This window comes from Poecilia formosa, unplaced genomic scaffold (assembly GCF_000485575.1).
Source record: "Poecilia formosa unplaced genomic scaffold, Poecilia_formosa-5.1.2 Scaffold347, whole genome shotgun sequence".
Lineage (NCBI taxonomy): Eukaryota > Metazoa > Chordata > Actinopteri > Cyprinodontiformes > Poeciliidae > Poecilia > Poecilia formosa.
The window spans coordinates 466077-492846 of NW_006800286.1; the positions used below are offsets into that span (position 1 = coordinate 466077).

Sequence of the window (26770 nt, forward strand, 5' to 3'; positions counted from 1 at the left end):
AAAAATATTTCGATATTCTCTGAAATAAAGTTGACAATTTGCAAGAAAAAAATTAATTTCCTTGACTAAAAGCATAAATTTATTAACTTAAACCTTAGACATTTTCTGACATTATAGAGTTAGAAACCTTTAAGAAAAAAAACTCAAAAGTTTATTGATATTAGAAAGTCAGACAAAGTCAAAGTCAGACTCATAAGATGTCATTCTGATACAGTAAAAGAGCCTAGATCTGCCGCTTATGCTCTGAAAAATTTTTCTTAAATTTACCCCTCAATCTTAGAGGACTTCTGCCAATTTTGCCACAAATCTCCCACTTAATAATCAAAAACTTCTGAGATTTTTCTGCTAAATTATTCTTTTCTTATAAATTCTGACTTTACAATGTTGTATATTTGTATCCCTGCCACGGTGTTAGAGTGACGCTCAGGAGGAGCTCAGCAGATGTCACGGTCAGACAGCGGGGAAGAAGAACGGATTTATTCCATCGGACTGTCTGTTCCTGAAACCATGCACACAAAAAATCTTGCACATGGGGTTATTGCGACCACGCTGAACCAGAGTAAAAAGTTCAGGGACCAAATTACCCAATATCTTAAGACCATGGAACAGTTAAACGTGAAAAATTAAAAACCAAAAAAAAAAAAATCTTGGAAATTTTCAACTTTTCAACATCAAAGAAAATCTGATTTTTTTTTTTTTAAATATGTTAAATTAATCTCAAAATGTCTGCAGTTTTTATAGAATTTTTTTTTTCTTTAATCTACAACGACTTTAATACTCCATTGTATAATCCAGCCAGAGCTCAAACAGTCAAGGACTCATTTTATTATACAAACAATTGTTTCTGATGGTCATGTTCTTCAGTATGGTTTAAAAATTTGTTATTTTACAATTTAACAAAAAAAAGACACACACAAAGAAAGATTTTCATCAAGTCTGAGCAATAGAAAAACTTAGCCTAAAAAATAAGATTCCAGCAGTTTGCATCATAATTTGATTCTAAAAGTGCAAACTTGGACTCTCATCTGGCAAAGTCCTGTTCAGGATTTGGTCTGCCTCCAGCAGAGGAGTTCAAGTATCTCGGTGTCTTGTTCACGAATGATTGCAGGATGGAGAAGGGAATTAATAGATGAACTGGGGCCTCATCTGAAGTATTGCAGACTGCGTTCTGCTTTTCTTGTTGTGATGAAAGGTGATCCAAAAAGCAAGGCTCTCATTTGTCCAGTCTGTCTCTTCTATGGCCATGAGAAATAGATTCAGACATTCTCCAATGATTGAGATCATCTTCCTCTGCAGGGTGCCTGTAGTCAGCTTAGAGATTAGATGGGTCACTCCATCATCCGGGGGGAATCATTGCCAACGTGCTTCTCCTCCACGGTGGAAGGAGTCAGCTGAGGTTATTTGGGCATCTGATCAACCTGCCTCCCTTTGGAGATTTTCTTGACTCGTCTNTGTGTGTGTGTGTGTGTGTGTGTGTGTGTGTGTGTGTGTGTGTGTGTGTGTTTTTAAACTTAGCTAAACTTAAACTTGGCTAAGCTTTGAACTTTTACACTCAGGTATCTATTCACAACTGAATCCATTGTGATTTTCTACGCATTTCTTACGGCAGCATTTGGCGATATAAATAGCTGCAGACGGTTATAACTCAGCTCGCTGAGTTAAAGCTGTCCACCATGTGATCCCTCTGCAGCAGTGCAGGCTGCTGAAGGGCTGCAGGGAACCAACCAGCTACTTTTGAATTATATTAAAGAGAATTGGATCATTTCAGGAGTATCTGGACTCATAAAGTTCAAACAAAGAATGCAAATGAAACTAAATGGTAAATGTCCAGAAATTGCAATGACTCTATGTGCAGTGTTAGTAATCACATGGACCAAATGAGTTTTAATATTTAAAGAAATGCAGCTAGCCACAAGTTTAGTTTCAGTTGTTTACCAGCCACAGAAACTGCAGCAGCAGAAAGGTCTGCAAGTCTCTCTGCAGGTGGCATTATCTTACCTTCCCGTTGCTCCACTCCCCATTGGAGGGGATTAAACTCTTAGTACAAACAACAAATCTCTCCACTTCATCTTGATGAAAAACAGTCACGCCTGCTGCTGTTTCAGTTTCTGCATTTTTTTACACTCCCATTCCATTTGCTGCTGCTTTTGTTTCAGGCACAATGTGTTGCAGCCTCTGCTTTGATGGCTGATTCACACTGGCTATAGTTGGAGATCCCCAGGCTGCACAGGGGTGCTATGCAGAGCGTTGTGTGCTGTTTTACTCACAATAAGAGGTAAAAAAGACTTGAATTTATTACAGGAATTTATAGGTGTTTTATCCAGCTGTCCGTTTGTGGTCTGTAGGTTAACAAATTGTTGTCTTAGTGACAATTTTATATTAATAAATGATCAAATAATGTTGCAGCTGATACCATCAGCTGTGACTCTTATAAATACTTCATCCCATTAAGACTCAAGTGTTAATTTTTTTCTTTCTTAACGGTCCAGAATCTGGAGGTTGAAATCACAAAACAATATTATTTTCATGTGAATCTTTTCATTTAAATCGCACAAACCATAAACAAACCCACAATGTTTTATTCAAACAAATGTGATCTGACTTTGAGGAGAAGGGATTTGTAACTAAAAGAGTTTTGCAAGCTTGATTCACAAGAAACAAATTACTTCCTTTAATTTTTTTTGGTTGTTTCTTCTCTTTATGTGGTCCTTCTCTCTCTACATGAAAGCTGCAATCTTTAGAGAACAACCATTTTATTTCTATTTTTAGGTTTTAATATAAATGTTTTTACAAAAAAAGATTATATTTGCACATAGTTTATACACTAACAACAAGAGAAATACATTTAAATAAATACTACTGGTGCATTTAGTGACATTTGCTGTGAAAATTATTCAGTGGAAAAATATAAAAACTGCTAAAAACTTCATTTTATATGGATTTAAAAACAATACTTGTTTTTCTTTGTCGTTTTAAGCCAAAGTATTTAAGAGCCACTGTGGAAGGTCCAAAGAGTCACATGTTGCAGACCCCTGGGTTAAATAAGAATAACAGGATATGAATTGCTCCTACTTTGAAAACAGTCATTGAATATTTAATCAAAATGCAAAAAGAGGTGATTAATTAAAGACAAATACCTCACTTCCCACATTTTCCCAAAAGTTTTGGTTTTCCTCCCCATTAGCACCATGATCAGGAAAAGTTTTTTTTTTGTTTTGTTTTGTTTTGTGGAGTCAGAGAGGTGAGGAAGTAAGGAACCATCCAGGGTAATCATAGAACTGAATCAGAAACAAAACATTTTTCAGCCCAACTGGCCTCTTTGTCCAGAACCACAGCTGGAGCAATGCAATGCAAGAGCAAAAATCCTTCCAGCTGCAGCAAAACAAAACCAGAGAGAATAACTTTCCAAACATCCAACACCTCAAACAACAAAAACAAAAACAGAAATCTACAAAAGAACAAATCAGAACCAACACAACAAACAGGTTTGTGTCTTTGTTTCTTTAGAAAATGGACATTAGTGTGATTTGTATGACATTAGTGTGATTTGTATTCATGATTAGATTAATTCTAAGACATATATGGAATTTCTTTCTTCCTTTAAATATATCATTTAGGAAATGAAAGACTTTAATCTTACAGAAAATCTAAGATTTTTGAAAAATTATGAGGATATATGATGTTACTGTATCAATATTAGCAACTGCTTACACTATTCCTAATGCATTTTAAGGATATGGATTGATGCAATCAACATATTACCATCTGTTCAATTAGTAATGCAATTTATAAACCTTAATAATAGAAAATATTGAAACATCTTTGGTTATTTTTTACTTTGGTGATTAACCTCCATCATAGTGACTGACCATATGGACCTCATTGAAAAATAATGTGGTGATCCTCATTTGTTTTACTGAGGTTTTAGTGCCTCTGTTGTCATTGGATGTAAAAGATTATGACATAACAACGCACATGTTACACACAACCACTGCATGGTGTCCAGAAAATTAGCACAGGCTGCAACCTGTGTGTGAAATAAATGTAGACCTGGTTTGTAAAAGCCTAACAGAGTTTTTATTAAATATCACTTGGACTAATATACCAAAATCTAAAATAAACAGTGGCCTGTTTACAACTGGTAATTGTTACCAGTTGCAGTAACGTGTTTATAGTAAACAAATTCTGCCTGCTTAAATTGGCTTAAACTTAAGTTAAAGTTCAGAAATGCATCTTTTTGTGTGTGTAAAAACTGGAATATAATGTCTAATATACTTTTAGCAAAACTTTGAACACATAACAGCTTATATTGACACAATGTGGGACTGAAAGCATGCTCTACACTGAGAAATAAATTAGTTTTTAAAACCGAGCTGCAGTGTTTTTGTTGCTTTGTTTGGCATTTTTCTACCTATTCACCTTAAACAGTGAAGCTCATTTGAACAGAGCTCGCTGCTTTATGTTGCAGAAAATGAGGCAAGTTCCAGAACATTTTCACTCTAAAACAATTTTTTTTTTTTTGCCCAAATCAAATGCAATATTAAATTTAAATAATCCGCCTGTCTGAGGTAGCTTGCAGCTCTGCTTGGTTTGTATGCAGGAACGTTTCTCTTGAGTTCAAGCTAAATAATTAAACAACGAAAACTAAACATATTGATTTAAAAAATTACACCAAAGTGAAGGAGAAAGCTTACCTTTATCAAGGCTCTATCTCATAAAACCTCCTATGATCAAACTGGTGCCGCTTTCTTATGAAGCATCGAAGGAGAGCTATAATCTGTTGTAGCCAATCCAATAATCTAATTTATCTGGATTTCGCTGGCCTGTCGAGAGTAGCCACCACATGGCGGCCGGCCAGTGTGTGCCAGCAGACAACATGTCTTTCTAAGGGGCCAGAGATGCAGTCAAATATCAGAGAGGAGCTGCAGTCCTCCAGTTTCATACTGGGACATGAGTGAAGGCGGCTGGAGACGCTCCAGAGCTCTCCGTCTGTGTCAGAGGATTTTAAATCCATCTGCCTCTGGTCCTTGATGCGCGTGTGAAGAGCTGCCCCCTGCTGGCGAAAGAGGGGAAGATAGCATATCAAACTCATCCCTAGAGGAAGCTTGTGTTTTAATGTGGTTGCTCTGCCTTGCAGAAAGTAAGTTTTGGATTCAAATACCTTTTGAGCATCACTTGGCCTCCACTGACCTTCCTTCTCCCCGAAGAGCATCTCAATCTCTTTGTAAATGTGACATAATGTTTACTATGTTGTTTGGTGAATCACATGTTGTCCATCATGACTTTTATTCAACAAAATCAAATGTATAGAAAGTCTGATGTTGTAAAGCAACCAGACCCACCAGACTAAATACCTTGTTTCCCAGAATACAATGTCAAAGTATTTCAAATATTTTCTGTCAAATTCTGAAATATTTTTGCAAATATTCTTAATATTTAAAACTTTTAAAACCAATCTTCAAGTGGAATATAAATATGTAGAGCAAGGCTCGTGAAGTGAGACAAAGTCCCTAAGAATAAAATTTTAAGGAAAACATGTTATAAAGTAAATCACTGTTGTCAGTATAAGGCTTCATCTCAGTCACTGTTTCTAAATTTGTTAAATTCGTCACTATTCTTTTTTCTATAAATCATACTCTCAGAATACAACTGAATGACTTGATATTTCATATCCATCAAGTCAAAGGGTATTGATTTGTTATAAAACCCAGTTTAATATCAAACTGGGCTAATGGAAATGACAAGTTGAAAACTATATGCTCATTATCCGATTTTACTGAATTTCAGCTTCGTTGAAAAACGAAGTAGAGGCATACATAAAAACTATTTGCAATTGCAGCAAAGAAGTGGCTCTGCAAGATATAGTAGAGTCCCGGGGTGAGTACAAGAGTACACCACACTTTTCAGATTAAAAAATATATATATTAAATCCTTTCATTTAACAATTAGGTTACATTTTGTATTTTACAATAAAACACATTGATATTTGTGTTTATAATTTGTTAGAATGTGAAAATGAGGTTCAAGAGGTGCAAATACTTCTGCAATTTGAGAGTTGAACGCATGGGTCACATCTTTTAAATGAGTGGAGCCAATTGATTCGGATCCTGCAAAGAAACGAAATTCCCATCACTACTCAATATGTCGAAGAGCGGGGCCCGTCAACAGGGCAAATTGTGATCTGGCTCCTGATAGGTTGTCTGGTCGAGCTTTTATGACGTGTTGCGGGAGTAAGCCAATAGCTGCTTCAAGGGCGTGGCCAAGTAAACATCCCTACCATTCAGCTATCATGTTAGCCGACGAAGTCATATGTAAATAGCTTTATGAGCTTATGGGATGTCAACTTGGATTTATTTGTTTTATGAGTGTTGTATAATTTTTAGTTGACACCTGGATATCTATCTAAATATAATGGACACCAGAAGTTCTATGTGAAGGTCGTTGCTGTGTTTTGCAGTAAAATTCGTCAGGTTAGCTACCTCGGTGGACTAGCCTGTTAGCTATCGCGGCCATAACGAGCAGCACAACAAACACAGAGTCGAGCCCACGAGTCGGCGAGTCGACGTTAGACATTTCTGCCATCGTCATCATGGAGAAGGTACTCCTTGTACAGCACGTTTGGTCCTTTGGCTTTTGTCTGAAATATAGAGAATATGTGATGGCGATCTGACTAAGTGTAGCTAAATGTTAGCTTGCTGGTTGCCACACCTGCTCTTTCTTTTCAGGCCAAACCGGCATTTTTGTTCTCTGAAATGTTCATGGTCAACTCCGGCTCATATCGGTGCATTCAGCTTTCAGGTCACAGTTGATGTTTTAGGGACAGTAGCTGGATAAATGTACGTTTCTAGGTTTGTATAGAGGAGGTGACGCCCAGTCTTTGATCTAAAATATATGCTGATGTCCAGTTCTTAGACAATAATTGGGAATTATTCATTTACATATTTCAACGAAACGAAAGTAAAAGCGTCGATATTGCTCATAAAAATTATTGTTTTTATAATCATCTCTTATCTTTTCCCTCAGGCTGATTTCTTAAAAGGACTTCCAGTCTACAATAAGAGCAACTTCAGCAGATTCCACGCAGACTCAGTTTGTAAAGCATCAGTGAGTAATAGCTATTGCATGATTGTAAATGGATAACAATAGTACTCAGTTCTTTGATGTTTATGGTTCAATGTTAAATATAAAGTGTTCATTATAAAAACGCTAAGATTTTCCACCAGCAGCCTGAAGTTTACAGCTTTCACTCTGCATCATTAGAAATTTAATACTTTAAAATCCCTCAAATTATATTAAGTAACTCAGCACATCTTTTAAATCGTACACAAAACAAATTATAGCTCATTAATCTTTTTTTTGCATAACAATGTCATCTGCAAAATATTTGTCCTATGTTCTCTGATTAACATAAATAACATCGATATCCAGCATAACATCAGAGAGGAGAAACATTTGATTTTCTGTTGTGTGTTTGGTTTTTAAACAACATATTCATTAAATGTATAACTAGGAGTCTTAAGAAACCTTTCCATTTTGGTCAGTTATTATTTATATCATGTTCAGGACAAAAGTTTGTCACACAGCTCTGTAGTTTTACTGGCTTTCACTGTTATTTCAAACGAAATGCAGAAATAAAAAATGTATAAATCCCATTACAGCAGATGTTTTATTGGAACACTAGTCCCTGTGTTTAATGGCTAAACAGGATGATTACATTAGAGTGAATATTGGGAAATACAATCACCATCATGTCAATGCATGACATCACTGTGGTAATGGATAAACTAATCTGTTCCAGCTCCCATGCATTTAGATCGCTGGTCAGTGACTCATTTGGCCTCTTGAATGGGCTGTAAAACCTGACAAGTATATATATATATATATATATATATAAACACAATCTACTTGAAGGTATTAATATATAATTCCTCTATACATAATTTCTAAAATTTGCATTGAAAATAAAATATTTCAATTTTAGTAATATGTTTAATTGCTAAACATATTTTTAGAAGGTGTACTAAAATACACGTCGAATCAAAGTAGATGTGTGAGAATAATCTTATGTACATCCTATTTCAGAAAAAATGCAGCCTTTTTTAGCAGATTTTTTATTTTATTTTTTCCTGGGCTCCCTTCCTTTTTTGGTCACATCTGTCAACCCGACTGACTACTTACTATCTGCAAATGAAAATATACAACATAAAACTCATGTGAAGGATGGACCGGCTTTTGTTTTATCTGCTGCGTTTATTTCCTCCCAGACGCCTTGTAAAGCTACTCTGGGGCAACATTAGACTGTCATTGTGTACAACAGTTTGTTCATGCACTGTGTGAAATGACCATTATTAATGGCTGTTAATGTTCTAGTTGTATTGGAGAAAAAGAAATTGAGATTATTTTTCTCCTTAAACCCTTAACGTATAGTTATTCTGAGTAAATTTAAGGTTAAAGTTGAAGTTTTTGCGCATTTATCATACTACTTATGGTTAATGTACATTTATGTTGTAAATTAAGCTGATAGTTTTTTTTTTTAAATAATTCAAAAACTGTTATTCACTGCTTTGAAACTGAATTGGGAATTTGTTTTTTAAGTAAATGAGAATAACTGTTGACTGTTGTCTCTTTCTTTCTTTCGTCTTTGTGTTTTGTTGTGCAGAACCGAAGGCCGTCTGTTTACCTCCCAACCCGGGAATACCCTTCTGAACAGAGTGAGTCACAGGGAGCGGCTTCAGACTGGCTGCATTAGCAGATTTATTATAACACCCTGCACTACGGTCACAAAAACACTTGAATAATCAGTTAAATTTTAAAGAGTAGTACCTGGCTGCAGGGGGGGATCGAGGACAGGTTGAGGTTTTGTTGACTGAGGGAGGAAAGAAAAGAAGTCAGAGTGATAATGATATAAAGTTTGTGGAGTTGTTAATCTGTGCATTTATTACATGTGATGATATTATGTTAATTTCCTTTAAGAACTACTAACCTGATCTTCCTTATTTGACGTTGCAGTTATTGTAACAGAGAAAACTAACATCCTCCTGCGTTACCTGCATCAGCAGTGGGACAAAAAGGTGAGCAAGTGTTTTCATTAATACCTTCTTCTAGAACCTAAGTTTATATTAATATTTAAAAACTTGTCTTGTTATGACTGGATTATCGCTAATGTGTTTGTGGTTTTGTTTTAAGCAGAATGCAGCGAAGAAAAGGGAACAGGAACAAGGCGAGGTGGACAGCCCGGCACCGCCGAGGAAAATCGCCAGGACAGACAGCCAAGAGATGAATGACGACTCATAAAGTGTGTGTGTGTTTGTGTTTGTGTGTGAGAGGATCAAATGGCATGTGCACATACAGGGTGTAGCCTATGTGAACTGATGAACACAGAAAGTTAGGCGAACCTGAATAAAAATACGTGGTAGTTTTGAAAAGAGGTGCACTGATCAGGATTTTCCTGGCTGACTGTGTTTAAGATCGAGTCAAAATCCATCATAATGTTTTTGTTTTGGCTCTTATTGACATGTCGACTCCGCCCCGTGTGAGACTGTACACCTGTGAGCGTTTGTATGCGTGTGGCGCTGTGGATGCGTGTCGTTCTGTTTGCGTGAAGCGTGTGAGTGTTAAAGTGTGTAGAGTTGAGATGGAGACACACTGGACTGAAAAAGCTACTTTTAAAAACTAAACCTGTGTAGATCCGCTCTGATCCACGTGAATGTTTTGTTACTCTTAATTTTATTACAACTCGTCGTTGTTGAGCTTCCTGCCAGCCGCAGTGCCCACTCTGTTTCACTGCCCACTTTTAACCACACGGGGGCGCTCCAGCATCTCTGAAAACTCCACAGAACCAAGAAAGCACTGTGACAAAGAGCACAAAGTAGAGCCATTTCCTCCAAAATTCCCCATAAGATGCGACTATATTCATATCTGTGTTTTAATCTGGGACTTGTGCTCGTAGGATTTAGGTTGATTTGTCTGAGATGCATTTTTACACCTAGCATCTCGTTGATTATGGCTATAAAAATGTGATTTTCTTAAAGGAAGGAATTCAGACCCGTAAAGCACAGATGGTAAAAAAAAAAAATTAAAAAATCTAATTACATGAAAGGAAAGTTGTTTTTTTGTGTGTGTAAATAGTTACCATCAGAATTATCCAATTAAGTAAGTTTGTGTTTTCCTAAATAAATAAAAACACACCCATGGATGCAATAGGAAAGGAAGCACCCTGATGCCCAGTGGACGTTCTCTGGCTTGCATGTTGTTGTTTTCACTGCTGGATGTTTTGTTACAGAACCGAAGGTATCAGCCTAGAGGCCTTACAGCTCGTCATCGTGGTCCGATTCCCTTTAGATGCCCCGGCTTGGCCGCGTTCCGCATCTTCCAGTCTAGGAAGGTTTTTTTTTCACTTTGAGATCTGGCATGAATTATCACAGAGTGGGATTCAAAAGGGATATTTTAGCGTTTTCAGCCACAGAATGCACATGGAGCATGGGAAGCAGCGTTCTTACTTTCAGTTCATTCTGACGTCATAAACCGCTACACTGCGATGAAGCTTCTTGTTATCACTGCCCAGCAGAGTCACGTCGAAGCCTCCTGATGTTTTATCAGCAGATGCAGCAGTGTAGATATCCATTTTTTTTAAATCATAAAAACATGATATGCTTCTGCTCTGATAGACTGTTCAGCTCCACATTAGGCCTTGCTCCCATACTGTGTGTTTGATCAGATGTTCCTTTAAACTTTGCTCAAATAAAGCTTCACTGAAACTAGATTTTGTCACGTGGTTCTTAAAATGTGAATCTGAATCTCTGAAAAAAGATAATTAAATTAGATGTGAAACTGGGCAGACCGATAGGCAATGATAAAATATATCTTATATTTAACAATTCACTGTGATTTATTTTGCAATTTTGAATGGTTACATAGTCACGTCAATAAATCAGAATAATCAAAAGTTTTACTTATTACAATTAAAACTCATTACATACCGGATAGACGCAGGATGTTTTTCATGTGTTGCTCAGTATTTAAATTAATCTTCCCATGCTGAAGAAAAGAAACCCCATAGTATCATGCTGCCACTACCGTGCTTCGTTGGGATGGTTTTGGTGTTTGTTGTCCACCACATTAGCATTCGATTTTATTCTTTGAAGGAATTTTTTTTTCAAGTGAAATTTTTGATAGTGACTTTAAAGTAAAAAAAAAAAAAATCAATTATCTTTTTAAATCAATTATAAAAGATAAATTCAACACCAGATTTTCGAATAAAACTATATTTCTTCCATATTTACTAATCACCCAGGCTTTCCCAGGTTGTCTAAAACCCCCACCCAAAATTTTAGAATTTCCAGATATTGAACAAATAGAAATAATTTTGGTGATCAAAAGTGAAGTGGAAGAAAAGTTCAAGTATTTTTAATACTTTTGCCAGACACTCTTATCTACTACCAGTAAGATGTTTTCTAATTGTAACCTCTCTACAGAACCCTAAGTGTTTATTTTTGATCATCATTGAATCAGTAAGTAATATATTTCATTAAACTGGAATATGTGTTCACTTCTTCCTACTCCTTTCAAACAGAACAGTAGTGGTAAACAAAAGAAAAATGCCGACACATCATTTTAGTACCGACAACATTATGTACTGTAACTGTTTCAGCTAAACAAACTCCCAACTCATAAAATGCATTTGAAAAGAGTTTTATTAACTATTCTTTTCAGATTTTACAAAAATATGACAAAATAAATTAACAGAAATAAATAATCCCATTTCCCAGTATTTTTCTTTAAAAGACTGTTTTGTTTTTTTTCTCTTTTGTACATTGGAAGAGCGTTTGATGTCGTGTCAGTGAGGCTGCGATGAAACATCTGATTTTTGAGGTTAGGGTCGGGTTTTAATGAAGCTGCGTTGAGAACCTGACCCGTTCACATCCGACTCAAATCCCAGAACGTGACGCATTTGATAAATCCACTCGGCCCAATCGCACTGATTTCCTGTTAAAGAGGAAGAGGCTTCCTGTGAGGGACGTCAGAGCTCGACCCGATCAAAGCCAGCTTCTGCGACTCAGGCTTATCAAAATCCCTCATCTGTTCTAAATTTCCAGCTGCCTTTAATTTATGATGAAGAGAAATTATTTTGATATTTGTTGCTTGAACGGGAAAAGGTGGAACTGTACATAAAAACTTGACAGCTTCAGCAAACAGCCCGATCCCAGCCTTCTGCCAAAACACGTGTACAGATGATGATGACGAAGGGACTCGAATGCATCGTGCTGTTCTTCATCCCTGAAATCCAAATGCAGCAAACTGGGAGGGTTTTTTTAAATAAGACTGAGCTCAGCTACATTGTAACATCTACGTCTTGTTTATGTTGTTGCACCGACTCTCTTTAATAATTCACATCCCAGCCTTTTAACGACACACACAAAGACAGAATATGTTCCTCTCATCCCGGGAATTCCTATTTTACATTTATAATGAACAGCTTCCAGAGAAGTTAAAGAACACGCTTATAGTACTGATGCTGCAACATGGTTTACCCTCTTGTGTGGTTTTTTTTTCTGTATTGCATTAAATCTTTTTTTATTTACTCATTTCAAACTGGTCTGACAAGGCAGAGGCAACAATAAAACACATTAATTCAACAGATTCAGTGAAGATTCTCCATAAATAAAGAAAAGAGAAGTGAAGAAAGGCGGAGATAGATGTGCTGCTCCATGTCGATCTACAGTATCTGCTTCCACTCAGTGTTATTGCCAAAGTCCTTGTTGGAGGTGAAAGTGTGTAAATGCATAGTTAATGTTTCCATCTGTTAACCCACAGGACAGTTCAGTGGCCTCTGAAACATGTGAAACGTGTGTTTTACAGTGTAATGACTCCACCAAGCTTTTCCATCTAAACCTGTGCTGCTGCTGCATCCTGATGCCCACAGAATGGTTTTATGGGTAAATGTTTATTTTTATAAGCTTGCACCACCTTCTGGAAACCATGAAATAATGACTTACTGTTTGCATGATGATGAGTTTACATAAAGTTAACTGAGCAGGTTAAATGATAATAGAGCACTGTGCAAAAGCTTTCTTAAAAGCCTCCTTTCAAATTTTAGGGTTCTGTAAACAAAATAAAATACCAACTAAACCAACTGAGGCATAACACTCCAACAAGTTCAGGGAATACATCTTTACTTTTTTGTTTTAACAATTTTCTTCTTTCTCTCGTTAGCGTCTAAATCTGCTGTAGAATACTGTACATCTCAAATTAAAAACCATAAATTGAAAAATATTACATGTAGTTGGAAAAGTCAATGGAAAAAACTGGTACTGTACTGTAAAAACAAAATGCATGGTCAGTGTTTAACAATCAGAACTGCTAAGAGCAGAGATAAAACATCTCCCTCCACACTTATTGGCACTGCGTTAAAAAAAAAAAGCCTTGAAATACATACATTTATCTTTTATTGCAGTAATTTACTGAGAAAAATACTAAAATCTAACTTATAGACATTAGTAATAAAATATTAATGAGTTCCACTTTGTAGTTTTTAATGTTTTTGGTTTTGGACTTTTGTTTCCCTGGGGTATTAATATGGTGTGACACAGGTCGTTTTCTCTTAGCCAAAGGGGCAGGTGGAGGATCCAAGTTAATCTTGCCACTGTTCAAAGTGAGGACAAAGGGAATGAAGGCAAAAATAATAATAAAAAATCTCTAGAGCTCATTTAAAAAACTGCATCTTACGATCGTCAAGTCTAAGAACAGAAATTATGGAGGAAAAGGAAATACCTTTCTTGTCTTTTTAGCCTTTTTAGCAGCAAACATTCTAGTTCTTGAAACAAAGAATGAATACTGTTTGGTACAGTGGAGGACCTGTGATGCTGGGGGTCCGTCTTACATCTAATAGCCTTGTGAACTTTGCTAAATTGTATCATGAACATTAAAATACAACAAACATTTTGTGATTTCTGCAGGGAACTGAACGTGTCAGTCAGAGGACGAGGTAAGAGCTACTGAAAGCCTGCAGGGGGCGCTGAGGAGATGAAAACGTTTTCTTAATAGGGGATATCTAAGATTTGGGTTTTTTCTATAACTTTTACTGAGGGATTATTCAGCTTTAGGAAACAATTCATTCATTTCAAAGCTTCATCACAGCAGGAGAGAACAAGTGTGGAGGGAGCAGTAGATACTAAAAAGAGAAACGTTTTTGTGTAACATACTGTAGTGAATCACGCTGGAATCAAGCTTCTTGTTGGGGTTTAGTGCAACTTTCTCCTCTTTACCTCTGGACTCATTTTGCCTCGTCTGGAGTGTGTGGAACGGAGTGCCATCTGTGTTTACCCGGTTCGCTACAGGCATCATCCATGCTCCACTTTCCCAAACATCACCTTCAGCCACTGCCTCTAAATTTCTCCTGGGAAAAATGTCGGTACGGGTAATTTGACTTACAAAGCTCTTTACTTTGTGATTTTTTAAAATCTGTTACAGAAAGGGAAGGGAACTAAACGCTCAGACGTCACCTCTGCTTTCAAAATAAAGCTGGTGATTTATGCTGCGACTGCTGAGAATCATTAAAACACTGACTGATATTGCTTTTCCATTTATCCGCTTCGTTACAAAAGAGAAGGGCCCAAAAAATTCATTACAATAAAAAAAGAAAGATAAAATATTTACTTGTGTTGGGAAGGATGAAGTCTGGAAATCGTTCCATGTTTGTTTTTAACCCCTATCCTTTCACAACTGGCTTTTTTATTTGTTCATTTTTTTCACGTGAGGCCACCAAGATGCTTACAATTTCTGACTAAAGGAAATCAGGAAACATAGCTTTCTGCTTTAAAGGCTTAAAATAGTCGAAACGCAGCTCATGCATTTCTTTACGTATTGCAGACAAGGAAGAATTTGAGTGAGTGTGTTTTACTCGGTCATGACAGAAGGGCTTGCGTCTGTCGTACAAAGCCAGATTATTTTTGTCTCTCTGCAAGAAAGCAGACCGGAACAACAGTCATCTTCCATCCGATTCATCTTTTCCTGTTTGCTTCCCTTCGCACAAACAGGAACTTTTCGGGCCTTTTCTCACAGTAAAGCACATCAACTCCGGCTGATATGTAGTTTTCCTCCTCCGGAGCTGCTAGATTTTCGAACTGGCCGGGTCCAAGTCTGCAGCATGTCCGTTCTCGGATCCCTCCCCCGGAGGAGAAGGGATCTCGTCGGGAACACCGTTCAAGTCGGAGCGGGAGGTTTGTCTTTCCGATGACGACCCGTCTCCGGGTCTGGGCGGCGGAGCCCCGTTCACACACGCTCCCCCTTCGGATTTTCCAAAGTTAAACAGTTTTCCAGGGTTGAAGGCCTTACTGGGTGACTGAGAACGCTCCTGAGAGCTGCTACCTGATGATGATGAGGATGATGATGATGATGATGCTGCGGCTGTGTTGGTGCTGGCTGCAGCAGATGCGGCGGCGGCGGCGGCTCCCTCCTTCTTGTTCTCGGGTGACTTGAGGAACTTGAAGCTGAGGAACCCGGGGAGTTTGGGCTCGCTGCCGGTGGGCGACTGCGGGGAGCGCGCGCCGCTGGAGGAGAACTTACTCTGCAGCGGGATGATCTGCTTCAGCTTCATCACATTGTTGTTGGCCAGCAGGGAGCTGGGCCTCTTGGGTTTGTCAGAACCGCTGGGCCCTCCTCCTCCGCCGCCGCCGGAGCGAGATTTGCTCCCGTGATTTTTGTCGTGGTGGTGATCCCCAGACGAGTCACCTTTGCTGTCATCCCGCTCCCTCTCCCTGCGAGCCATATGCTCCGCCTGCCTCTGCCGCTCCTCTTCCTCCCTCTTCCTCCTCTGCAGCTGCTGGTAATGCTGCTGCGCCTGCCGCTCATGCTTCTGCAATGAAGAGAAAAATAAAAATCACATTAGGTGTTTACTAGGATCAGCACTAACGCTCTGCTCATATTACAAATCCCCTCACTGCAGGAAGACGTCTGCAGTGCAGTTTTCCTTTTTATGTTAGGCTGTAAACCTTTTCACTTCCAAAATTTAAAATAAATCAGGTGTAAAATAAACATTTTCCCTCCACATAATGCTGAAGTGCTGCAGTGAAGGTGCCAGCTGGACCTCAACAACTCCAATCACTGCCAACAAATTGCTTCCTCCTTTACCTTAAAAGCCTCCCTTCGCTGGTAGTCCAGTTTCGCCATCTCCTCCTTGACCCATGTAGGAATGTCAGGAATGGCCACATGGATGACATACTTCAAGAGAATCGCAAAGTGCTGAAAGAAACACATTTAGAAGAAGATTCCTGCAGTTAATGTACCATGTTTGAATTAGACACCAGAAAGGATGATAAAGCCTCAACATAACATTTACTTCAGGTAATTTCTGCACCAAAACCTGTGGACTGTGAAAGTGTCCTCCTGGTCACGCCTGACTTCCTAATCAGGCCAGGACGGAGCTGCAAGCTGTTCTTGTCTTTCAGATACAAGCAGCCGCAGCGTGCAGAGCAGACCGAGCTAAAACTAAAGAATCCTGACTGGAGCAGCAGCTTAGAGATATACAGAATTTATGAGAGCAATTTCATTATATTATGTCTGAAAAGTAATGAGATTTTACTAATCTTTTCATTTTATTATATATAAAAACATCAAATAAGGTGTAATATTGACATTTAGGAAGATATATTGGTAGAATTATTATATTAGGGTATAACACTGTAGAGCATTGATTAGTCCTTACAATCACTGTCAACAGGGATCAATAGCATCTTTAAAGTGGGAGTGTGATTTGCTTTACTACAGCTGAAGAAACATGAAGAAACATCCAGGAAAATGCATTAAAAATAGTTTTGTACAAAAATTATTCTTAGTTATTTTAGCAATTTTTTAATATATATAATTATTAGAATCCTTTCAAGTCTTGACTTTTCTCTACCCACAATCAGGTTTCAACCACACCTTTGGAACAACTGCATAAAATAATTAAAACATGTTCACATTTTAAAGTCTTAATTAGGAATGTGTAAATGTTCTGTGCACTTATAAAAAGTAGTATTAAACTGTGTTTGCTCTTTGGTACCTCCAGGATGACAATAGAGATGATGGCCATCTCCGGACTGAGCCACGGGAAGAGCCGCTGCAGCTGACCGCACTGACCAATCAGGTAACAGTTCACTATGATGGCAATCAGGCCCATGGCTTCCATCGCCGTCTGAGAAGAAGTAATAAAAAACTCTGTCATGTTGTTTCTGCTTGCAAAAATTGAAACTTTTATTACATTTTTTATGCAATTTGCAAGTTAAATAAATATTGTCATACTTTAGCTCTGGACTGAATGAGCCTCACCTGCCACTGGCCAATGCTCTCCACTCGGAGTCCGAACGGCCTCTGCAGCCCGGTGCACAGCTTAAAGGCATCGCTGCGGATCTCGATGATGTTGTTGATGAGTGCACACATGGCAGCCAGAGGAAAGGCAGAGGAGAAGAGAACCACGTAGCCAAACTGGACAAACATCTCCTGGTAATCCTGGAAGGTGTCCTAAAAGACAAGTGAAACATTCATCTCTTTATTTACTATATAGATAAAGTTCTTGGCGACAAAGTTCTGAATATTTTGCATTGTTGATGAACTGTCTGTGCAGCTAAAATATGATTGTATAATATATGAATGCATAATGAGTGAAAGTGTAAAAGTGTTGTTTTAGGAACCAAGCAAGAAAAATACACACATTTTTCTGTTGTAAGCTTTGTATTCTTCTCTGTTTTCAAATAATTTGTCAGTATTTTGATAAATTAACAATCATTTAACGGTTTTTCTCTTGTTCAATGCCTTCTGTCTGACCGGGACTTCAGGCGAAACTGAACCTAGACGACTAAATCGGACATAATTGCATTACCAACTGAATGTAGTTTAATGCGCACTGTCCCTTTAAGACAGGTAAAATAAATAACAAACCAGAGTAAAAACTGCATTATTAACACATTGCTCTCCCACAAAAGAAATCTAGCATGTTGCACTAATATTTTGAGAAGCGTACTTTTCTCAGCCAGAAGGGGGCGTGCCAGTTCATAAAGAGGTTTTCACATCCGACGCTAACACACCTGACTCAAATGAATAGTTAATGACCAGGTTTTTGCAAAACTTGCTGACATGCCGAGAGAGTAGCTGACCTGATTCAGGTGTGTTAGAGCAAAAGTTACAGGACAAGTGAAACTCGAGGCTGGAGTTACTGAGATCAAATGTTTAATGAAGCTATAATATATTTTTAATATCTTTACCTAATTTGACTTTTAGAATGCTTTCTCTACATTAAAGCTGCAGTATGTAACTTTTAACATATTTGTTGGAACTGTCATGATGAGAGATAATCTGTGAAAAAAATCGAGCTCCTCTGCCTTCTCCTATAGTTTTGTGGTCATCTACAGAAATACACATCAGGAACAACCAATCAGAGCCAGGAGGAGAATCTTAGCGCTGTCAATCACCCTCATGTATGCAATGTTCACACCTGCTATAACACAGCTGGTTCACCACAACAGAGCCTGACAGGAATGCTAAGACTAGTTAGCATGGCCACCAATGAGAACAAATAACAGTTGTAACAGTAAGTTGCTTCTCTGCCATTAGCACACTGAGCAGCACATGCAGGATGGTGATTGACAGCACTAAGAACCTCCTTCTGGCTCTGATTGGTTGCTTGATGTATTTCTTCAGATATTAGCGCTGGGAGGAGGTGGAGGAGCTGAAACTTTTCAGATGATCTTTCTCTTATTAAACTGTCAGGACAAGCTGACAGTTTTAACAAATATGTTAAAAAAACATTTTTTTGTAAAAGTTACAAACTGCACCATTAAAGATCCCTTTAATACATCATTACTTATGGGTTTGTTTGCTAACCAAGCTTGACATGAATAATGATAAATTTCCCTTTGTTGCTGTTGAATTTTTGAAAACCTAATTAATTCACACTACAGCTAAATTCTGACTCCCATTCAGTTAATCTTATAATGATGGAAGATGAGCTGCAGTAAATAAACAATAATAACAGGAGCGTAACATAACGGTGTTGCTGGCAGGCTGCCTTAAACTCTGACAGATTTCTGGTTTTTATTGCAGGACCTGAACCTCTACAGCAAAGATGTCAAACTCAAGGCCTGGGGGCCAAATCTGGCCTGCCATAACATTTTATGTGGCCAGATGCATAAATAGAACTGTCAAGATAACAGGACTTAAATATTATTTTATCAATCAAATCAAAATATCTTTTACCTGTATTGTGTGAAAAAATGGTTGAAAGCAGAGACAGCTATTTATTAATATTTTAATAGTTTGTTAATAGATTTTATGAATACTTTCTGCCACAACCCGCCCTTTGAAGAGACTTATAATCTCATATGAACCAAAATGAAGCTGAGTTTCACAACTGTGCGTTCTTACAGCGTAGGTCTGCATGCAGCTCTCCATCTCAGCCTGAGTCAGCGTTGTGCTCTCTCTCTCCTCCGGAGGATCCATCCATGACTCCCGTTTGGTTTTAGGCTCTGTCCTCTCCACACTCTGGCCTCTTCTTCTGTGACGCAGCGACGCGGCGCCATCTGAGGCAGACGGCAGCGGGGCGGCGCTGCCTGCAGTGGCTGCAGCGGCAGCACTGAGCCCCTCGGCGCTTCCCCCTCCCGGGTCCTTCACATCATGGATTCCATTATCGTCGTCGTCATCACACATTTCAAACACAGAGGCTGGGTCCATTCCTTTCTCCACCATGGTGGGGCTCCCTTCCTCCAGGAAGCTGTTTTCCATGGGGGCTCCTCCACAGGCCGGCCTTCTGTCCACCTTCAACACAGCAGCTGTTGTTATTTTTACTCTCACAAAAAGTTAAAGTTCATCTGACGCTCCGCTCTGTACCTTCTCTATAAAGCTGACTTTCCTCAGCTTCAGGCCACAGTCTATCACGTTCTCCTCCTCTGTCTCTCCTTCGCTGAACCTCCCGCTGTCAGCCTCGTCCCGCTCTCCTCCCTCCTCCTCGTCAGGCACTCCACAGCCGCCGTTCAAACACTTCTTCTCCCTGCGAGGAGTTAAATGAGCGGTTACGTGTCGGGCAAGCTGAGAGTGTAAGCAGCTCGCTGGAGCTATTCTCTAAACGTCTGACAGGAATGAATCATAACAGCAAGCGGCACAATGGCGGAGGAAGATGGAGTGAATCCGAGCAGATGTGAGAGTAAATGATTAGTGTCAGTTACTCATCTGCACGCTATAGTTTCATTTAAAACATGGGGGTCCAACGTGTGGTATGAGGCTCATTTACAGCCCATGGCTGCAATTCAGGAATAATACAAATTTAAAAACATGTTCATTTACACTCACATGTGAAAATGGCTGCAAATAGATGCACAATTGTACAACTGGACATCTTTAAAAAGCAGAAGTAGAGCCTCCTGCACAACCAACAAGAATGTAGCAAGTGGTTTCAGGATGGTAAGTCAACAACAAAACAATTGTCTTTTCTAGCAGCCATTGCATAGCGCATAAAGCGGAAAATCTGCTGACTAAATGTGCTGGAGCTACATTTGGGTTGCTAGGTAATGGGCTGGGCTTCACTGGGGTTGCTAGGTGATTTGTGATGTTACATTCTGGAGATTTTTGAAACAGCTGACTTTCCAGACACCAGAAAATATTAATGTATTGCCAAAAATAGGTTGGATGTTTCTTTTAGCACTTGAGCTGGTTTTAGAAGCAGCTGAGACACTAATGGAAATACAAAAACTTGCAAAATGTGAATTTCGCCTAATACATCCATTTAAAATATAAAATATTCATCTTTATACTTTTAGCATTCTTTTGTAAGGCTGAAATCGTTTCAGCTCCATTCACAAAGTTACCTAAATCCTGCTTTTATTCTTCTGAAGTGACTACGGTTTTGCTATTTATTTTTCAATAAACACCTGACATATTTATTTTAACAAGACAAATCTGCAAAACCCTTCTTAAGTTTTGACTCTACAGTAGTTTACAAATATCTTGCCCACAAAAGAAAATCTGACTCCTTAATTTATTCAATTAAGATATTACAGTTTTTATTAGAAAATATGACAATGTTTTGGCCCTCAAGACCTTTTGACTTGACAATTTTAACCCATATGACAAACGGTTTGGACACGCCTGATCTAAAAGCGAATTTTGATGGAGCTGACCTTCGTTCTGGATTCCCCACTCCAGGTCGTGTGCCCCTCAGTCCGGGTCCAGGCACGGTCGGGTCCGTTGGTGAGGCCTGGACCTTCCCGGCCGCCAGCCGGGCGTATTTGAGCAAGACTGAGAGCAGCAGGTCCCACACGGCTCTCAGCGACAGCTCCCCCAGTTTGTGGCGCTCGTACAGGTAAGGCTGCAGAACCTCCTTCACGTTCTGAAGGAACTGGCGGATGATGAGCAGAGTGGCCAACATCTGGCAAGAAGAGGGATAAAGTTTGTTTTTTTACCAAGAGAGCAAAGCAGAAAACAAAAGGAGTTTTCAAGGTGTCAGATAAAGGCAAGAGCTTTAGAAGAAAGAGCAGGATACCACCATGAGGGAAATTCACCAAATCTAAAATCAACCAAAAGGCAAACCATAGCAAGAAGAGAACATTTACAGCATCAAAAAGAGGTTTACATACACCTATCAGCTTGAACTTGATAAATTTTTTGTGTTTAATTAAGCACTTAATCTGGTCATAAAACAAGAAACGTGTTTGATGTTTTCATTTTTGCAAAACAAAACCTTCGCAGTTGCAACTTATTTGCTACAGATAACGTTTCTTTGTTTCATAATCTCAGCAATAAAACCTCAAGAAGTAAAAAAAAAAATTATCTTTATTAATTTAGATGAAGAATCACTAACATGGAGGACCACAACGGGGCCCACCTGGGTCAGAGGGGTGGGAGATATGGACTTAGAATATTATCACAATATTTTGTGGCACAATTGTGATAATGATTTTAAAAAATGATGATAAATTATTACTTACAATATACCTGTGAATGTATTTGCTTGATTTATTTCACTAAATTGAAGACATGGTGAATGCATTTAATCATATTTTAAAATATAATGATATTTGTTGATAACGTTACAATTTTCTCCAGACGATGGAGGAAATTTTTAAAATAATATTTCAGATAATGCTGTCGTTTTGAGGAGGTTTTGTTCAACATTAATTTGAATTTATGAAGAAAGTCAGAATTGAAAACTATGATAATTTCTTTTACAACAATTGATAAATGATATAAATGATCATTCCTATTCGGAAGTTGTCTGAAAAACAGATGGTCCACAAATTACAAAAGGTTTTGTATTAAATGTGTATAAAAATCTAAATTGCATTAAATCTCTGGGAAGGAAACAGGATCCATTGGTCATATGAACCACAAGGGATCCACATACAAATATTAGTAGGAGACCGGTAAATCTTGCAAAAACATTACTAAAACTGCTCTAAACTACCCAGTAATAATTGTTTTACTCATTCCGGAAAATATATGTAAACAGAAATGCTTACATGGACAAAGGCTCACACTGTATGTATGGTAACATTTTTAAGGCTGGTGCAAAGGACAGCAGACTAAAACAAACTAAGCCTCAATAAATTCCTGACAGAACTTGGATACAATGTCACATCCAGTTTCTAGGAAACTGAGGAAAGGAGCTTTGTCCTTTTGTTGATACCAGCTGAAACAGCCAGCGCAAACACCAGCGAGTCACAAACAGAGTTTAACAAAAGAGCTGACTAAAGATTTTCAGATATATTGTTTTTACTAAGAAGCTTTCTGTTTAATTTTAGAGTCACGATAAATTATATTTTCAGCTTATTTCACTTTCTGCTTACTGAGTGATGGGCATGAACTTCTTAAGTGAGTTTAGCTCAACAAATATTGAAATGAAGTTGATTGTAGAGGCAGGAACAAGGAAAACTATGCCAATCCAGTTAAGAAAACAACAGGATCTGCAGACTGTAAGGGGTTGCAATAGTAAAAGAAGCAAAAATGCAAATGAAAATGACAGAAACGAAAGACCAAATGTCCCAGAGGCCGTCACAAATATGGAAACAAAGTGGAAAACATCTTCATACAATGACCTCAAAGAAGAAAATCAAAAAGGTGTAATGCTACAAGATGCAAGAAATTATCATGGCAAGTTTGTAGACTTTTGTTCCTAAAGCTACAAAGAAACAGAAGCTTAAAGTACAAGAATACAAGAAAATGTCCAAAACATAAAGCAACACTGAGATATTGGCTGGAGCTGACCAACCAATCAGAAATCCTATCATATTTCTGACTAGTGAGCACATCTCTGCTGTGTGGCACAAACAGCAAAATGTCTTTAGTGTGGACACTGTTACTGAGTAGAGAAGCTACAGTCAACCCCAAATTATTCATCCCTCTAGAAGGTTTAGATTTAGAAGGAAATGAGACAGGCCTTGTCCTAAAAAAATAAAATACTGCAAAAAGAGTATAAAGTTTGGAAAACATTATTTATTTTGTTATATTTCGATGAGAAAGTGTAAATTATCAACACCCTTCTCAATAATGAAAGGAAAAAACTTTTTTTTTAGCTGTTATAATGCCTGAACAGGTTTTTGCTCTTGTGCTCATGAAGATTTATCTTTAGTAATGACCTTCTTGAATGATATCAAGTCATGATTATGGCAGTGCTTTTCTAAAATCTAAAAACTACTTTCAGTCAAAACACATATGTTAAAATATTATTGTAAGCCTTGATCTGTCAGGAGTATGAATAATTTTGGGTTTAGCTGAAGCAATTTTCAGATGCTTTAAGATGTTTAAAATAAATTCAGTGGAAGAAAGAAGCTATTTAAAAGGAAAATGTATTTCCTCAGACATCCTCAATGTCTCAGATCATTCAGGCTGCAAGAGAGCAAGACTTTAATCAGATAACAGGAAGGGTGAATGGATTATCGATAGGTTTAAGGGGTCTCAGCGATATGTATCTACCATCTTCAGTAAAAAGATACAAAAACTGTAGTTTGCCAACCAGGCACATATTTGCAACCGTTGCATCTTTAGCAATAAAGTTTCCCAGCACCAACAGACAAACCAGAACAAAGCAGAGGTGACAGAGTGAGACAAAGTGGACCTTCAGTCCCTCCAGGAGTCAATAGGAGTCATACTTTAGACTTGAGCAAAGCCCTGAAGAACCAGGGCACTGAGACCACAATCATCTGGATCTTGAAGAGGATGTAAGGCAGCAGATTTTCCCGGACCTGCCGCTGCAGACTTCGCAACAGAGACAACACCAGCAGCATCTTCCGCACAAAGACAAACATGGATGGATGGATGGATGGATGGATGGATGTATGGATGAATGGGCGTGGATATCAATGCGAGGAGACAGACACAGCAAAGCATTTAGAGGATAAAATGATGCTAGTGCACACTGTGTAAGCCTGTGTAATGCTTGAAGCAAATATGGGGTTGTTTCCTACCTCCTTCAGACGCTCCATGTCTTTGAGGTAGAATCCAATGTAAAAAAGGCTGAGATAAGAATTTACAAACTGAAACTGCAAAAAAAACAAAAGAAAGGTGAGAACAACTGATTAAATATTACATGGAAAAATTAGACAGATAATTACTCACAAGAACCATTTTGATGATGAGATTTTTCTCATAGGCACTCTGGAGTCTGTAGTTTTCTACAGAATGGAGGAGCAGAATGTGTTAAGCTCAGGAAACATCAATAAAGCTAATTGTATTGTGTTGACCAGATGCTGGACTCTCACCCATGTCGTTGAGCCAGCAGGCGATTTTCCTGTACACCTCGTCACATGCACTCACAGTGATAGCAAGCATGATTTTAGGGATAAAGCGAGCCAGCCGTGGCATTTCCTTGATCCCCATCACAAACTCCTGCAGCAAAAGACATTGATAGATAACTATTGTTATCTATCAAACAATAGTTATCTATTGTTTGATAGATAACTATCAAACAATAGTTATCTATTGTTTGATAGATAACTATCAAACAATAGTTATCTATTGTTTGACAGATAACTAAGCAAATATGTCAGACTAAACTAGTACGGCTAGCTTAGTTTCGGTCAAGACGATAAGAGGTGCATGTACAAATGCATCACAAAAAATTATAATATCAATGAATTTATTTTATTAATTTAATTCAAAAAGGGAAATTCATAGATTCACTACAAATAGTCAGTAATTCCAGCAATTATTAATTTTACTTATGAGGAGATACAGCTTATGATGAACCAAACTCGCTTCCTCAGAAAATCAAAATAAAACCATCAATAAAAATTAGTTTAATTAGAGAAACATTGTCATAATTAGAATTATGTTTGTGAATTATATAATGTGTCATGTTTTAAACTGGATTCATTCATTCACATTACAATTCATTGAGCTGTTCTTGTATTTTGCAGGATTTTAGATTTTTGATAAGGGGAAATTAACCATGAAATAATAAAGTATTAGTTTAACGTATATCAACTTATAATTTTATTCAATGAACATCACTGACAATTATGTGATTAATTAAATATTTAAATAGCTATAGATTAATTATTTTCTCCTCTTCCTACATTTTTAGTTAATGCTTACTTTATATCTAAAACATTGGCATGTTGTTTGACGTTTAATACACTGCTGGACTACAACACCAATCTTCAAATTCAGCTACAAAGCTACAGCTTGGTGAGCTGAGACCAAACATTTTCAATTCTTAGCACGCATCTGCTACATTTAAAATAGCAGGAAAGTAAAGAAAACCTGACCTGCAGCTCAAAGCAAATAAGCATGACGAGGAAGACGAAGCAGAGGCAGAGGATACAGATGGGCAGGCTGACCAGCCACCTGAACACCCGCCTGCGCCACGGCGGGTAGTAAAACTCCTCACATCCCGTTATGGGGCTGCAGCGCTTCACTCCCTGCACACAGAGAGCATTAAACAACTAAAAACAGCAGGAAGCCGTGGTGGAAACGGGGAGGAATAAAATCCAGCCCCCCTCACCCGAAACTGAGGCCGCGGTTCCTCCAGTGATTTGGAGGGCGTGTCCAGCGTTCCCCATTTGTACGCCAGCTCGGCTCCCCTCCTCTTCCACCGCTCCAGGAACAGAGTGGCCCACACCACATTGAACAGCGCAAACACCACGCAGCAGATGTCACGGCTCGTCTGGGAAACACAAACAGATGCATGTTTGTGGCAGCAAGCAGGCAGCGGTGTCTTCCCGTTAATAATTCAGGCCACCAAATGTTGTGTTCTCACCTGATCCGACTCTGTGAGCATCCACAGCACAAAGCCGATCACAGCAGGATACAACATGGAGGTGGTGTAAAAACCCAGCCAGGCAAAATACATCGCAATCTTCACCCCAAAGTAGTCACAGATGTCATCTGTAAATAATATGGAAAGAACAAGCTGAAAAACGAACTTAAAGGTTCATAATCCTGTTTATCCTGAACAGAATTATGCAAGCATGATTTTAGGGATAAAGCGAGCCAGCCGCGGCATTTCCTTGATCCCCATCACAAACTCCTGCTATTTCTATTTCTATTTAAAATTGAAAGATTTTAAGCAAAAATCTTTTTTCATGGAGCGACTGATGGATGGACGGATGGAGGAATATTTATTTAGATAGCTGGATGGATGAATGAATAATTCTATGAATCTATGGATGGATGGAGATAGATGATGGAAGGATGGATGCACGGACAGATGGAAGGATGGATAATTGCATACATCCACGGATGGATGGATGAACAGATGGACACAAAAAATTGATATAAGGATGTAAGGATGTAAGGATGTAAGGAT

At 38.3% G+C, this 26770-nt stretch overlaps 3 protein-coding genes across 5 annotated transcripts in view; 1 reads left to right on the forward strand and 2 right to left on the reverse strand.

Annotated features, from left to right (window-relative positions):
- The window catches only part of abhd8b (abhydrolase domain containing 8b), a 64187-nt gene extending 59142 nt beyond the window's left edge, over nucleotides 1-5045 (reverse strand). The window contains exon 1 of one of the 2 annotated variants that reach the window (XM_016661883.1): nucleotides 4695-5045. Coding sequence is in view for 1 of the 2 variants with exons in the window: in XM_016661882.1 (XP_016517368.1) it covers nucleotides 1999-2021 (23 nt within the window). In the remaining variant the exon portion in view is untranslated. Of the gene's footprint in view, nucleotides 1-1998; nucleotides 2258-4694 lie in introns of those variants that run through there. The other variant, XM_016661882.1, reaches the window with a different exon arrangement.
- A 1200-nt stretch (nucleotides 5046-6245) lies between these two features.
- Nucleotides 6246-10760, forward strand: dda1 (DET1 and DDB1 associated 1). 2 transcript variants are annotated; one of them, XM_007574246.2, is made up of 5 exons: nucleotides 6246-6598; nucleotides 7024-7104; nucleotides 8660-8711; nucleotides 9010-9071; nucleotides 9187-10760. In XM_007574246.2, exons 1-5 carry the CDS (start codon nucleotides 6590-6592, stop codon nucleotides 9292-9294), a joined length of 312 nt encoding a protein of 103 aa, XP_007574308.1. In that variant the 5' UTR covers nucleotides 6246-6589; the 3' UTR covers nucleotides 9295-10760. The 2 variants fall into 2 exon arrangements, with proteins under 2 accessions (XP_007574308.1, XP_007574309.1); XM_007574247.2 differs by having other exon boundaries at nucleotides 6250-6598; nucleotides 9190-10760.
- Nucleotides 10761-11802: 1042 nt separating this feature from the next.
- The window catches only part of ano8b (anoctamin 8b), a 44329-nt gene continuing 29361 nt past the window's right edge, over nucleotides 11803-26770 (reverse strand). Inside the window, exons 6-19 of the mRNA XM_016661875.1 lie at nucleotides 26222-26349; nucleotides 25967-26128; nucleotides 25731-25883; nucleotides 24723-24849; nucleotides 24580-24635; nucleotides 24429-24503; nucleotides 24114-24248; nucleotides 21147-21394; nucleotides 19861-20020; nucleotides 19399-19788; nucleotides 17308-17499; nucleotides 17042-17173; nucleotides 16129-16239; nucleotides 11803-15853 (exon numbers count right to left, since the gene is read on the reverse strand). Coding sequence (XP_016517361.1) covers nucleotides 15110-15853; nucleotides 16129-16239; nucleotides 17042-17173; nucleotides 17308-17499; nucleotides 19399-19788; nucleotides 19861-20020; nucleotides 21147-21394; nucleotides 24114-24248; nucleotides 24429-24503; nucleotides 24580-24635; nucleotides 24723-24849; nucleotides 25731-25883; nucleotides 25967-26128; nucleotides 26222-26349 — 2813 coding nt within the window. The 3' untranslated portion in view covers nucleotides 11803-15109. The remainder of the gene's footprint in view (nucleotides 15854-16128; nucleotides 16240-17041; nucleotides 17174-17307; nucleotides 17500-19398; nucleotides 19789-19860; nucleotides 20021-21146; nucleotides 21395-24113; nucleotides 24249-24428; nucleotides 24504-24579; nucleotides 24636-24722; nucleotides 24850-25730; nucleotides 25884-25966; nucleotides 26129-26221; nucleotides 26350-26770) is intronic.

Coding starts and splice junctions, on each gene's coding strand:
- dda1 (XM_007574246.2), top strand. Junction 7,105..8,659: donor ACTCAGTTTGTAAAGCATCA/GTGAGTAATAGC, acceptor TTTGTTGTGCAG/AACCGAAGGCCGTCTGTTTA. Junction 9,072..9,186: donor ATCAGCAGTGGGACAAAAAG/GTGAGCAAGTGT, acceptor TTTTGTTTTAAG/CAGAATGCAGCGAAGAAAAG.